General features: G+C 38.0%; 1 protein-coding gene across 1 annotated transcript in view; it reads left to right on the top strand.

Annotated features, from left to right (window-relative positions):
• The window catches only part of CDH12 (cadherin 12, type 2 (N-cadherin 2)), a 343,779-nt gene that overhangs the window by 295,075 nt on the left and 34,730 nt on the right, over positions 1 to 13,974 (top strand). Inside the window, exon 7 of the mRNA XM_010832134.1 lies at positions 11,606 to 11,742. Within this exon, the coding sequence (XP_010830436.1) occupies positions 11,606 to 11,742 (137 nt within the window). The remainder of the gene's footprint in view (positions 1 to 11,605; positions 11,743 to 13,974) is intronic.

Raw genomic sequence — 13,974 nt, 5'->3', positions numbered from 1 at the left:
ATCTTGTTTAAAACTTACAATAACTTTACTTAAACCTGAAAAGTGTTGTATTCAGGTACGTGAACATTGACATTGGTCAGGCTAGAAATATAAAATTAAAAAAAATACAGTTCTTTTGCTGACATTCTTGTACATATGGAAAAAATGGTTATTACTTGTGGTTCAGTATCTCTTATTTTTCTAGACAACTACAAAGTTCTTACAAGATTTAGATATAGCTAAGAATTTATTGACAAAATTCAGTGGATTTATGATACTGATTTATAGCTCTAATTTTATAAGGATTGGGTCTTGATATCCAATGATGTATTTGCTTTTATTTTAAAATGAATTTTGCATTTTTGTAATGATATGATGGCTGAATGTCCAGATAATAGTCATGATGGTGAATGTCTTGAAGCTATCTTTATGTGCTTCATGTACCTCCTCAGAGTGAAGCAATGTCCAAGTCTATGTTTTTTGTCTTGTTGTTGTATTTTCTTTGTTTTTGGTCACACCACATGGAATGTGGGATCTTAATTCCCTTACCAGGGATTGAACCCATGCCCCCACATTGGAATTGCTGATTCTTAACCACTGAATGGCTAGTGAAGTCCTTAAGTCTATGTTCTTTATTACTTACCTAAAGTTTGCAGTTTGCATTTTGTCTGCTAGAGTTTCAGTTTCTTTGCTTTCTCTCAAAGGGTTGAGTGCTCTATGTAAGTGTAAATTTCATAGCTCTTTCCCTCCTCTCTATAATTTACATACTTTTAGAGAATAACTTTAAAAAAAATCAGTTATTTAGAATTTTTATATTTTTGATTTTTTTAAAGATTGTTACTTCAAATATATCCTAAACTGATATAAATCTTTCACCATGAAAATTATAATAGTCAGAATCCAGTTCATAAGCTGTCCAAGATTATTTTTGAGTTAAGAGAATGTGAGTAAATTTCAGAGAAAAGGAGCTAAACAGTTGACAAATCACAAAGAAGAAATGGAAGATCAGTTATCAGAAAGAAAAAAAAAAAAAACAGAAAATAAAAGCTTTTTTTCAAATGTGATGCCCATATTTGTGTAGCAAATGGTAAATGACTCTAGTTACAATGACATCTTTCTTCAGAGACATTGGCCACGGTGTTCAGTGAGAGTAAATAGATCCAACTTGATTTGCAACAACTGGCATTTGATTCAGTTCAAGGGAATAGTTGTGATATGGCTACATAAAAAGACTTCAGAATAAGTATGTCTGTATACTCAAAGGTATAAAACATATTTCCATGCTTGAAATGTGATCAGGTTATTATTAAAAGGAACAGTCAGATATCTTTATAAAATAATTCAATGCATACATGCAAGTACAAGATATTATGGATGGAACAATAAATTCAGCCCTGCTCTAAACAAACTTTCTGTATAATCACTAAAATAAAATATAATTATTTTATCCTTCTCATTTGAGAAAGCCTGTTAACAAAAATTCAAATATGTAAATAAGATAAAAGAAGTAAGAATATAGAATTTTGTAATACTGCTGCTCAGTCCCTCAGTCATGTCCAGCTCTTTGCAACCCTTTCGACTATAGCCAGCCAGGCTCCTCTGTCCATGGGATTCTCTAGGCAAGAATACTGGAGTGGGTTGTCATTTCCTCCTCCAAGGGATCTCCCTGATCCAGGGATCAAACCCATATCTCCTGTGTCTCCTGCATTGCAGGTAGATTCTTTACCTGTTGAGCCATCAGGGAAGCCCCCCAATTTTTTTAAGGAAGCAACAAATATTTTCTAGAGGGTTTTGGCAAGGTTTCATGGGAAGACCATGAGCAAAGGTATGATCACATAATTTACTCACTTAGCCAGGTATTACTGTTCATATTTTTAATACTGAAAAAAACTTTTACTACATGTTTGCTATCTAAGTTCTTAAGTGTAGAACCCATATTTAATCAATATTTGCCTAAACTTAATTTTCTTTCCACTAGAGGAAGCTGCTTTGAGGTTCCTGCAGAATAAATAAAAAACCAGGTTTAAAGCCTTGGGGGCAGAGGAGAGTTGACATCTAGTTATGTAAGGCCACACACAGGCAGAAAACCATGTGTGACTATTAAAAAATGACTAAAAAAAAAAAAACCCCATAATGAGGAGAGCTTAAGCTACATTGAAGAAAATAAAAATGTATAACAGCTATGATCTCAATACTATGTAGATTAGGGTATATTCCTTTATCATTAGAGACTTATTTTCCACTTATTACATGTCTCGAGATGGAATTTAAAGGTAGATGAACTGTGCCTTTATTAATTTAATAATTTGATAATGTGTTTATCTTTTCATCAGACATTTCAAATAAACAAGGGGATCTATCTTAACTGATATATGACTTAATTCTGCTGAGAGGAAACTAAGAATGAAGAGGAGGATTAGAAAAGAAAAAAAAAAAAACTAGCAGGAAATTAGAACTACTATTTAACAAAGTTTGAAAGTTTGAGAGAAACATATAGGGATTCCCACGAAACAATGTAATTGTGAAGTTGATGAAGCAATTACATTCTAAGTGTTGTGTGTGGCCTAAGTTCTCTGTAAGATGTTTATGGAAATAAATTGAACTGAATTTATTTTCATTTAGTTATCTGCAACCAGACATAATTTTTAAAAGGTAAACAAACATAAGAGAATAGTGAAAATATTTTGATCTATTTTTACTAATTTAACAAAATAATATTTCCTATCTGGACTTGAGCCATTACTTCTACATTTTATTGCTTAAAGAATGAAATGTAATACTTTTAACATAACTCTGTGTCATCAAGTACTTTTGTATAAAATGTGTTTGAGAATTAGGACAGGGTCAAAGTTAGCTTTTCCATTAACTGTGAGAAAGTTATTAGGCAAATTAAAAGAAACAACTTTAAGGGAAATGCATACCTAATGAAGAGAACAAAACTTTGAGACATTTCTGAAAACTCATTTACAAAAAAGTAATAAAATTGCTCTCTGTCAAGTGTTTTGTGCAGATTAAGTTAATGCATTAATTTTTGATTTCCATTCAATTATTAAAACAAATTTCTTAGCAACAGTCACCATGCATACTAGGAACTACAGATTTGTATCATCTAGATCATAAATACCTTTTCATTTGAATATCATCTTCTCACTTAATAAGTATAAGATTAGTCAAACACACAGTATCTGAAGGTTTTACTCATTTAAACTGGTGAGCTGGGCCAAGCTAGATATTTCATATTATACTGTTGTGATTAGTTGCAATTAAGATATCAATCTACCCTTAGATTGGATGTGGCTGTAGCAAAGTAAACTACTGATGGCTCACACTGGGATGGTGTTTTCCAGAAACTGATCAAAGGCATTTTAGAACTGGGTCATGTCTTCTCTGAAAATATCCAGGAAATGTAGGAATGTTTTCATTGTCAGTTCACTGATGATCAGTTCTTACCAATATCCCCTAAGTTTTATACTGGGCAAAATATCACAATAGAAGATGGTCATTGTCTCAAGTTTATTATTCAGTCAGGCATAGAGATTAGCCACTCACACTAAGATAGGACCTTAGGAAAATGCCAGGACCTAGTATTAAGAGTTTGACCAGTTCCAGGAGGATGCTGAAGATATTTCACTAAGTAGAAAATATTCAGAAGGCAGTAAGCTTTCTGAAGCTTCCCTGCTGGCTCAGTTGGTAAAGTATCTGCCTGCAATGCCAGAGACTCAGGTTTGATCCCTGGGGTGAGAAGATCCCCTGGAGAAGGGAATGGCAACCATTCCAGTATGCCTTCCTGGGAAATCCCATGGACAGAAGAGCCTGGAGGGCTACAGTCCATGGTGTTCCAAGAGCCAGCCAGACATTTCTTAGCAACTAACCCACCACCAAGCTTTCTGAGAGGATAACATAGAAACAAAAAGGGTACCAACTTCACAAGATGATGGAGATAAAAACTAGATGCCAGAAAACTGTGAATGAGGACCAAGCAAAAGCACTATTGTAAGAAATAAAGCCTGACATTGTTCCAGTGGTTTGTGCTTCTAGGGTTTGTGGGGGGTTTGTATTTCATGAAGGTTTTTTTTTCCTTTTCTTTTTGCTGCAATGGGTCTTAGTTGTGGCACACAGGATCTGACTCTAGTTGCCTGATGAGGGATCCAATCAGAATCCCCTGAATCGGGAGGGTGAAATCTTAACCACTGGATTTCAAGGGAAGACCCTCAGATGTTTTAAAATTGAAAGATATATATGTTACAATTTGGTGCTACAACAAAGCATATTGTTTTTAAATGAAAAATAATACAAAATAATGGATAATGTGGAAAGAGAGTGGGAGGAAAGGATAGATAACACACACATGTACTGCGTGTAAACATCCCACACGTATGATTCTATAACTGGATACATATATCTTATTTCATTTCATCTGTACCACACTTTCCCTTACATGGCTAGATCGGTATTATTTTCCAAATTTTGTAAGAGACTAGGAGAACAGATAATAGGGAGAAAGATTCCTAATATAGTTGCACAAGGTAAGTGAAGGAACTGGTATATTTCCCTAGTTATCTCTCCAAAAAGTTCATGTTCTTCATTCTATACTTCATTCTATACAAAGAAATATTCTATATTTCTTTGCCTCTCAGTAGCGGCTAATTTATGGAATACAAACTTTATCTCAGTGTTAGACTGAAATAACTAAATAAATGGAATTTGCCTGTTCACTTTCCAATATATTGAATTTTGGTTTGATATATACACATATATGTATATATGTGTATGTATCAACAGAGATAGGCACATATTTTATGGATGCAATATTTAAGTTCTTGAATTTTTAAACTCATTACCGGAAAAAGTTAAAACTACAGTTAAAAATGACCTGTGGGAATTCCAGCACAGTGGTAAAGAATCTACCTGCCAGTGTAGGAGACATGGGTTTGATTCCTGGTCTGGGAAGATCCTATATGCAACAATACAAGTAAGTCTGTGGGCTACAATTGTTGAACGTGTGCTCTAGAGCCCAGAAACGCTGAGCTCATGCTCTGCAACCAGGGAAGCCACCAAACGGAGAAGAGAAGCCCATGCGCCACATCTAGAGAGTAGTTCCCACTCTCCCCAGCTAGAGAAAAGCCCATGCAGCAACAGAGACCCAGAACAGCCAAAACAAACAAATAAAATATTTGTAAAAGTTATATTTAAAAAATGACCTGTGAGTCTATAGTTATTCACTGTACACATATTCTGTTTAAATCAGCTTTATAAATTGTAAGTGTTAACTAGAAGTAAGCTGATCAGTTTTTCCATTTTTTTTTCTGGGACCAAGGACACTCAGTACTAGTACTGAGTAAGTCCTCACTCAGCAAACCTGAAATAGTGGATTGTCCTAAGTAAGACATTTCCTTGAAGTAGAAATATTTAACTATTCTATAGGTAGTAGGATCTGTGCATTAACTCCAGGTAAGGTTTAAGTTGCAGATGCTATGTGCAGATAACACCTCAGATCCTTGGCAACACAGAGATAAAGGGGCCACGAGTAATTTAGAGGGCCTTGAGTAAGAGAGACAAACACAGGCACAAAATGTGTATAATCTGTCTTATGTTTGCCAAAATCTGCAAAACAATTGAATTTTAAGGACAGCAAAGAAGGACCTATTCATTGCATTGTTCTACAATGGTTTAAACACAGAAGAGCTCTAAATAATATCATGCAGTTTAACTGGAGTAAATGAGAAAAGAAGAAAGGAATTCCTGAAACTAATGGAGATTCTACTTAAGGAATGGCAGCATGAGAAGTTCTTCCAGTGAATCAAGCATAAATGGTGAAAATTATTTGTTAAAGCTTACTAAAAACCATTTGCTCTCTTTGGAAGATTTACTAAAAGCATATAGAAAATGACGAAACATTTACTCAAGAAGACGGAGTAAAACTTTAGAACAGAAAGAGGCTATGGAACTTGACCCAGGACCTGCTCTCTCACTTCCATACTCATCTACCAGCTAAGCTGCATAGAGAATTCTCTTTGGACCCTGGACAGAATGGTTGAGAAAAGATGGCTCCTCTGTCCTCAGCTCTCAGTCATGGGATATATCGTCTTGCTGGGAGGGGCAGGATGCCAGTGTTTCCAATCTACACCTCTGAGTTCTCAGGAGTGAAATTCCTAGTTGAGCCATTGGCCGCTTGCTTCCTTCACTCAACCTCACTTACAGGGAGAAGTCCTCTCCCAGGTAGGCTGAAAATTTGGAGTCTAGTCACCCTCACTTAATGTTGTTTGTTTCATTCCTGTAGAGTCGAAATGAGAATGAAATGAAAAGACCATCCTGCCTCCATCCAGGACCTGTAGAAGTTAGAGAATTTCCCAGGGTAAAAGAGTCTGTACGTCTAGACAACTTTCAGTTCAGTTCAGTTCAGTCGCTCAGTCATGTCCGACTCTTTGCAACGCCATGAATCGCAGCACTCCAGGCCTCCCTGTCCATCATCAACTCCCGGAGTTCACTCAAACTCATGTCCATCAAGTCAGTGATGCCATCCACCATCTTATCCTCTGTCATCCCCTTCTTCTCCTGCCCCCAATCCCTCCCAGCATCAGAGGCTTTTCCAATGAGTCAGCTCTTCGCATCAGGTAGCCAAAGTATTGGAGTTTCAGCTTTAGCATCAGTCCTTCCAATGAACACCAGGACTGATCTCCTTTAGAATGGACTAGTTGGAGTCCATTGCAGTCCAAGGGACTCTCAAGAGTCTTCTCCAACAACACAGTTCAAAAGCATCAATTCTTTAGCTCTTCCCAAAATATTTGCTTCCCTTTATTTTCCAGCTTTAATAGACATAAGATTATAAAGTTACTAATTATAAAAATGTTTTACTACTTTTTTTGCGATATCAATATACTATAGATTGTTGTTGTTTAGTTTCTAAGTCGTGTCTGACTCTCTTGTGACCCCATGGATGGCAACCTGCTAGATTCCTCTGTCCATGAGAGTTCCCAGGCAAGAATACTGGAGTGGGTTGCCATTTCCTTTTCCAGGGGATCTTCCAGACCCAGGGGTCAAACTTGTGTCTCCTCAATGACAGGTGGGTTCTTTACCACTGAGACACCACAAGGAAAAAAATATGTTAACATATATGTATATGTGTGTAGGGGCTTCCCTTGTGGCTCAGCTGATAAAGAATCCACCCAAAATATGGAGACCTGGGTTGAATCCCTTGGTCAGGAAGATTCCCTGGAGAAGGAAATGGCAACCCATTCCAGTATTCTTGCCTGGAAAATCCCATGGATGGAGGAGCCTGGCAGGCTACAGTCCATGGGTCTCAAAGAATTGGACAGGACTGAGTGACTTCACTTTCACTTTTCATATATATAATAGCACATGGCTACATAGGAGTAAAATTTCTATATTTTATTAGAATTAAGTTAGCATAAATTTCAATCTATGTTAAGCAGTATACAGTCAAGCCTGAAGCAGATAAAAAGAAAATAACTAAAAATATAGCCTGGAAAATCCCTTGGATGGAGGAGCCTGGTGGGCTGTAGTCCATAGGGTCGCTGGGAGTCAGACACGACTGAGCAACCTCACTTTCACTTTTCACTTTCATGCATTGGAGAAGGAAATGGCAATCCACTCCAGTGTTCTTGCCTGGAGAATCCCAGGGACGGGGGAGCCTGGTGGGCTGTCGTCTATGGGTCACCCAGAGTCGGACCTGACTGAAGTGACTTAGCAGCAGCAGAGTATAACATTATTATTTAATAAAATAATTAATATTCCATTGGAATAATATGCACTCAATGCAAAAGGAAGTAGCAGAGGAGAAATCCAGAAACACCACATCTTCACAATCTTCAACCTATAGAAGTGAAGTTTCCAGGTAATTGGAGCTTACCCCAAGTAATGAATTAAATGAAAAAAAAATGAGTTAATAAGTTTAAAACATCTTAAAACTTACCACCTATCCCACAACTTGCATATATGAAAATGATTGAATTGTTCAGTTTAATTTGGGAAATTGTATTGTATGTGAAGTGCTAGTCGCTCTGTCATGTCTGACTCTTTGTAACTCCATGGACTGCAGCCCACCAGGCTCTTCTGTTCATGAAATTCTCCAGGCAACAATGCTGGAATGGGATGCCATTCCCTTCTCCAATAGTATGTGGATAAAGCTATTATTTAAAATAGGGCTTAGGAAAAAAGGAAGCATATGTTTGAAAAGTGAGACTTTATTGTAGTGCTCAGAGCAAAATATGTTTGTTAAGATCAGAACAGAACGATCACAGGAAACAATAATTAAAAAAATATTCCATCCATGAAAAGTGTATGGGAATTCCATCCATTGTATATGGATATTCATAGTAGAAATTCAGCACTTCAAGTTATATTCAGGCTTTCCAGTCATGCTTAGATTTAATGCTCTACCATATCTGCACCAAACATGAATATTTGGACATCAATATTTGATTACTCTTGGTGCTTATGGTTTTCTGAGGAAACCCATTATGACCTTGTGCAGCTCTGACATCAAAGTCTTCATTCTATTTATCCAAAATAATAATTTCTATAGATTCCATTTTCCTGTCCTAGCTCCATCACACTGAAATGACAAGTAAATCTGACACCCACTTCACATGAGTATCCTAGTCAAAGTAAAGGACACCAGCATGTTTCGGGTCTTCTTTCCTTCAGCCTGCATGTGAATGCGTTCTAAATCATTTCAGTCGTGTTTCACTCTTTGCAACCCCAAGGACTGTAACCCACCAGGCTCCTCTGTCTATGGGATTGTCCAGGCAAGAATACTGGAGAGGGTTGCCATGCCCTCCTCTAGGGGATCTTCCCGGGCCCAGAGATCGAACCCACATCTCTTATGTCTCCTGCATTAGCAGGCAGATTCTTTACCACTAGCACCACCAGGGAAGCCCAGCCTGCATAGCCCTAGTTATTTCAACCACTCACAACCCATTGAATTAAATCTCTTCCCAGCTCTGGTGACTCTCTTTGTCTGTTGGAAAGATTCTGGTTTACGGGAAATGCTTACAGTCTTGTCCCCTTCAAATACATTCACTCTCTGCCTTAAAAGTGATTAACAGTTATCCCATACCCTAATTATACCCTTTGAATTGTTCATTAACTATAAGATCATGTTTTATCTCCTTAATATAATTTACATTATCCTCCTTGACCTAAATAGCTCATCTTTTTTTCAGGTTATTATTTCTTTCAAATATTTTACTGAAATTCCTAACAGCTTATAGTTTCCCACAAAATCACTATGATTTTCCTACTGGTGTTGATGTTCCTAAAATACCTTTTCCTCTTCCTTTGTCTGCCTCATTCTTCTCATAAATAATTCCTTTATAGCCTTCTGAAAGTGAAAGGGGGCTTCCCTGGTGTCTCAGATAGTAAAGAATCTGCTTGCAATTCAGGAGACCTGGGTTCGATCCCTGGCTCAGGAAGATCCCTTAGAGAAGGAAAGGGCTACCCACTCCAGTATTCTTGCTTGCAGAATTCCAAAGACAGAGGAACCTGGTGGGCTTGGTTTTGCAGTCTATGGTTTTGCTGCTGCTGTTGATGTTCCTAAAATATTTTTCCTCCTCTCCTTACTTTGTGTGCCTCTCTCTTCTCATAAATAATTCCTTTATATCCTTCTGCTGCTGCTGCCGCTAGTCACTTCAGTCGTGTCCGACTCTGTGTGACCCCATAGATGGCAGCCCACCAGGCTCCCCCGTCCCTGGGATTCTCCAGGCAAGAGTACTGGAGTGGGTTGCCATTTCCTTCTCCAATGCATGAAAGTGAGAAGTGAAAGTAAATTCACTCAGTCATGTCCGACCCTCAGCTACCCCATGGACTGCAGCCTTCCAGGCTCCTCCATCCATGGGATTCTCCAGGCAGGAGTACCCGAGTGGGGTGCCATTGCCTTCTCCTTATAGCCTTCTAGTGCCAGTCAAACATCGTGTGCAGGAAGGTTTGCCTGAACCAACAGGTGTTGAACCAGGGATCTTCTTTGTACTCGTGTCTTGTCTTTTCTGTCCTTCTATCAAACATAATAATCCTCTTTATATACATTCCTCCAACTAGACTCATTATTAGTGAGCATTATACTTTATAATTTCCTTTGTGCTTCAACCTTACTACAATGTCTGCAGCATAGTCGGCACTCAGCAAATATTTAGTGAATTCTACCATTAAACACCAGCCACTGTTAGTCTACACCAGTAATTCTTCAGAAATGCTATGGTCACCAAGGAAGTTCAGTAATAATCTGCCTCAAATTAGGCATGTTACCAAGTTGAATAAAGGTGCTAAAAATGGGTACTGTGAGAAGATGCTTTTTTGTCCCAAAAAGGGCATCTTGCAATAGAAAGAATGAAGCTCATTATATGCTGTAGTCTCTGGCTTTTAAGTTCATTTATAATTTTTGAGATCATTTCTATGAGACAGTATGCTACGCTGAACTCATAAAGCATCAATGCATTTCAGAAATCAACAATGGAAATGTCAAAGGCAGATAAAAAGCTTGGTTCCTACTCTGATCCTATCAGTTACTAATGAATACTGACAAGTTATAAATCTCCACCTATAAAGACGAACTAGTTTTGACCTAGTTCTAAAATGCTATGCACACTGTCCTGATTTTAAATAACCTGTTCGTCAAGATTAAAACTTGCTATTTTGAAACACAAGCCTTAATTAACATTTCCTGATGACCGGGGATTTAGAGGGGCTGACTACAATGATGTCATCTGTCTTCAGCCACTGTTTGTAAGGACCTCACTTTGATTCTCTAATCACAAAAATGGTGATGAATGTTTAGAACGATACCTGGCACATGGAAAGAGTTAAAAATGTCTGTTAATATGATGTTTGAAAATATATCTTTAAAATAATTTTACATATATCATTCTATATGTTCACTGCTACATAAAGATTTATACAAATGCATATTTTTTAAAAAAATTCATATTCTTGGATTTCTTATTCTGACTATTTCACATAAAGAAAGCAGATCATTTACTATCAAGGAGTTTGGCTAATAAAGAACATAAAGAGACAGTACAGCCAAGGTCACTTTTTATAAGAAACTTGTTCTGATACTTAAGAGTAATAAAACAACCATGGTCATTTTTTGTGTGTTTGAGGAAAATATTTCTGTGCAATTATAGCACCTGCCAGTTTAAAAATTTCCCCTTAGTTTCCCTAACATGATTTTTTTTTTCTGTCCTTGGAAACAAAGATGCTACCTCTGTACTGACCTAAGTTCTTTGTAGCTGTTTCCAGATGCCTACCCCACCCCCAGCTCTTCCCACAGCTACCATTAAGGAATCTTTTACTGCTTGAAAAAGTTTTAATATTCAGCAGGTTAAGGAAACCCATGGTCAGCTTTAGAATTTTAGTCTCTGCTGAGCTTTCAAGGTGTCAAGACCCTAAAATAATATGAACAGCAGGAGTACTAAATCTTTCATTATTCCCAGTTTCCCCTTGAGCATACTGACTTTGCAATAAAGAAGCTGTCACTTACACTCTTCTTTATTGCAAGGTGGGTAATAGCTACAGGGAGAAAAATAAGGAACTGTGTCAAGGTAGCCTGACTGCCATTATGATGAATGTGTAATCATTGCACATTTGCATCTCCTCTTTTTGTACACAGGTACCTCATAGATTGGAAGAGTGATGGGGACAGCTACTTTACAATAGATGCGACTGAAGGAACCATCGCCACTAATGAATTACTAGACAGAGAAAGCACCGCGCAGTATAATTTCTCCATAATTGCGAGTAAAGTTAGTAAGTATGGCATGGATGGAATCAATGTTATACTGCAGTTCTTTGAATTTCACACTCTTAAACGAGTCCCTGCTGAGCTGTTTTTCAGTTTTGGACTGACAGCTGAGTGGTCTCCTGGGGAAACTCAGAAACCTGCTCCTTTTCCTCATAGCCTAAGTCCAGAAAAATTGTGACAGCTGCCACTGCACTTTGTTTGCAGGACGGCAGGAATATCTAGCAGTGCTTTTCATGGTGTGAGCTCACTTCTTTCCACCTTATAACCTTAAAAATTGGCCATAGTTCCAATGTCTTTCCACATTGCACCCCTGTATATATTATGCAGAGTTTCATAGGCCAGGCAGGAAGGAATCATCATCACATAAAATCACCTGTTTTGAAATAGCTTTTGAAGTTAAAGAGAGCATGATTTTATTTATTTATTTATTTTTACTGTGTCATGTAGCATATGGGATCTCCATTCTAGGGATTGAACCTGTGCCCCCTGGATACACAGAGTCTTAACCACTGGCCCTCCGAGTGAAGTCCTTAAGAGACCATTTATAAAGTCGCCCTTCTTCTTTCTCTCTTCTTTCATTAGCATATATGTTTTTATGAACACCATTGTGGAATATACAGGACTTTTAAGTACAATTCTTCAACGAGTCATTTGGAATCTATAGGATTGTTAGGCAATCCTTGTGTTGGCTTCTGCTTGGTCCAGAATCCTCTAGACTGAGAGTGATGGTAGGTCATGTGTGTTTGGCTGGATAATGGAGGATATTACCAAGGTAACAAGCTTCCTAAGGCAACAGATCAGGCTAGGAGTGAAGACATTGGCTATCAACATAGTTGTCTATAATGGAAGTGCATCATAACAGTTCTTCTGCATAAGGTCTATTGAAAGATTTGAGGAAATCCCAAGTATCTTGTATATTGCTTTCCTATTTCCTTTTGTGCATCTGGTAAAATGTTCTGGCAGCTAATGTCACCTTTCAGTGCAGGGAGGAGCTAACCAAACATGTCTATTGAGAGGTTTTTGATCAGTCTCAACTCAGTGGGTATAGATAGGAAAGTAACAGTCTCACTCAGTTAGTCACATTCAGTTGTGTCCGACTGTTTGAAGCTTCATGGACTGTAGCCCACCAGGCTCTTCTGTCCACAGGATTTCCCAGGCAAGAATGCTGGAGTAGGCTGCTATTTTCTTTTCCAGGAGATCTTTCTGACCCAGGGATCAAACCTGGGTTGACAGCCTGGTTCTTTACGACTGAACCACTGGGGAAGCCCATTTTATATATTCTAGTTATTCTAGTTGGTATGTTAATACCAAACTCCTAACTTATCCCTTCTCTGATTTTCCCCTTTGCTAACCATAAGTTTGTTTTCTAAGTCTGTGAGTTTATTTCTGTTTTGCAAATAAATTTGCTTTTATTATTTTCTTAGATTCCACATAAAAGTGATATCATATATTTATCTTTGGCTTTACTTCATTTAGCTTAATAATCTCTAGATCCATCCATGTTGCTGCAAATGTTATTATATCACATAAATCTCTCTCATATACCCCCGGTTGATGAGAGAGCACTCCCCTTTTTGCCACTACTTCTAGGATTAAAGCAGACTGGCTAAGTGGAATGCTCAAATACTAACTCTCTTCATGTAATTTTTGAGTTATTTGGTGTTGGCGTTCTGAGCATCCCATCTGCCCATGAACTTGTTATGAGCACCCAGTGGTAGACCCTACAGCTTCTTAATTTCAGGTCCAAGGCCCCTTGTGCCACAGATGGTTTTCTTGGGAGAGTTCACAGCATGGTTTCTCAATTCCAGCTTTCTATTGTGTCCACTGGATCCTGAGGAAATGCACACATCCCTGCCATGCTAAACAGGCACACTGAAGGCTGCTCCTCTACTGTACGCTTTCTCTGTTCTGCTGTCTCCTTTCAAATCTGCCTTCCTTGCTCAGTTAGCCTCTCAGAGTAGATAATCCAGTCAGCTGCCTGAATAGACACACTATCCAGAGAACAGTATGGAATGTTAGCCTTGCCCATTCTCTTTAAATGCTTTTCTGATTTAAAGTTTCCTTTCCTGCTGTCAAATATCAAATTCCTTATGATTATACAGTGGAAGTGAGAAATAGATTTAAGAGCCTAGATCTGATAGATAGAATGCCTGATGAACTATGGACTGAGGTTCGTGACATTGTACAGGAGACAGGGATCAAGACCATGCCCAAGGAAAAGAAATGACAAAAAAAGC

This window comes from Bison bison, unplaced genomic scaffold (assembly GCF_000754665.1).
Source record: "Bison bison bison isolate TAMUID 2011002044 unplaced genomic scaffold, Bison_UMD1.0 scf7180017864538, whole genome shotgun sequence".
In the NCBI taxonomy this organism is placed as follows: domain Eukaryota; kingdom Metazoa; phylum Chordata; class Mammalia; order Artiodactyla; family Bovidae; genus Bison; species Bison bison.
Note: the sequence above shows the minus strand (reverse complement) of the source record. Positions and strands in the feature narration are given on the sequence as shown.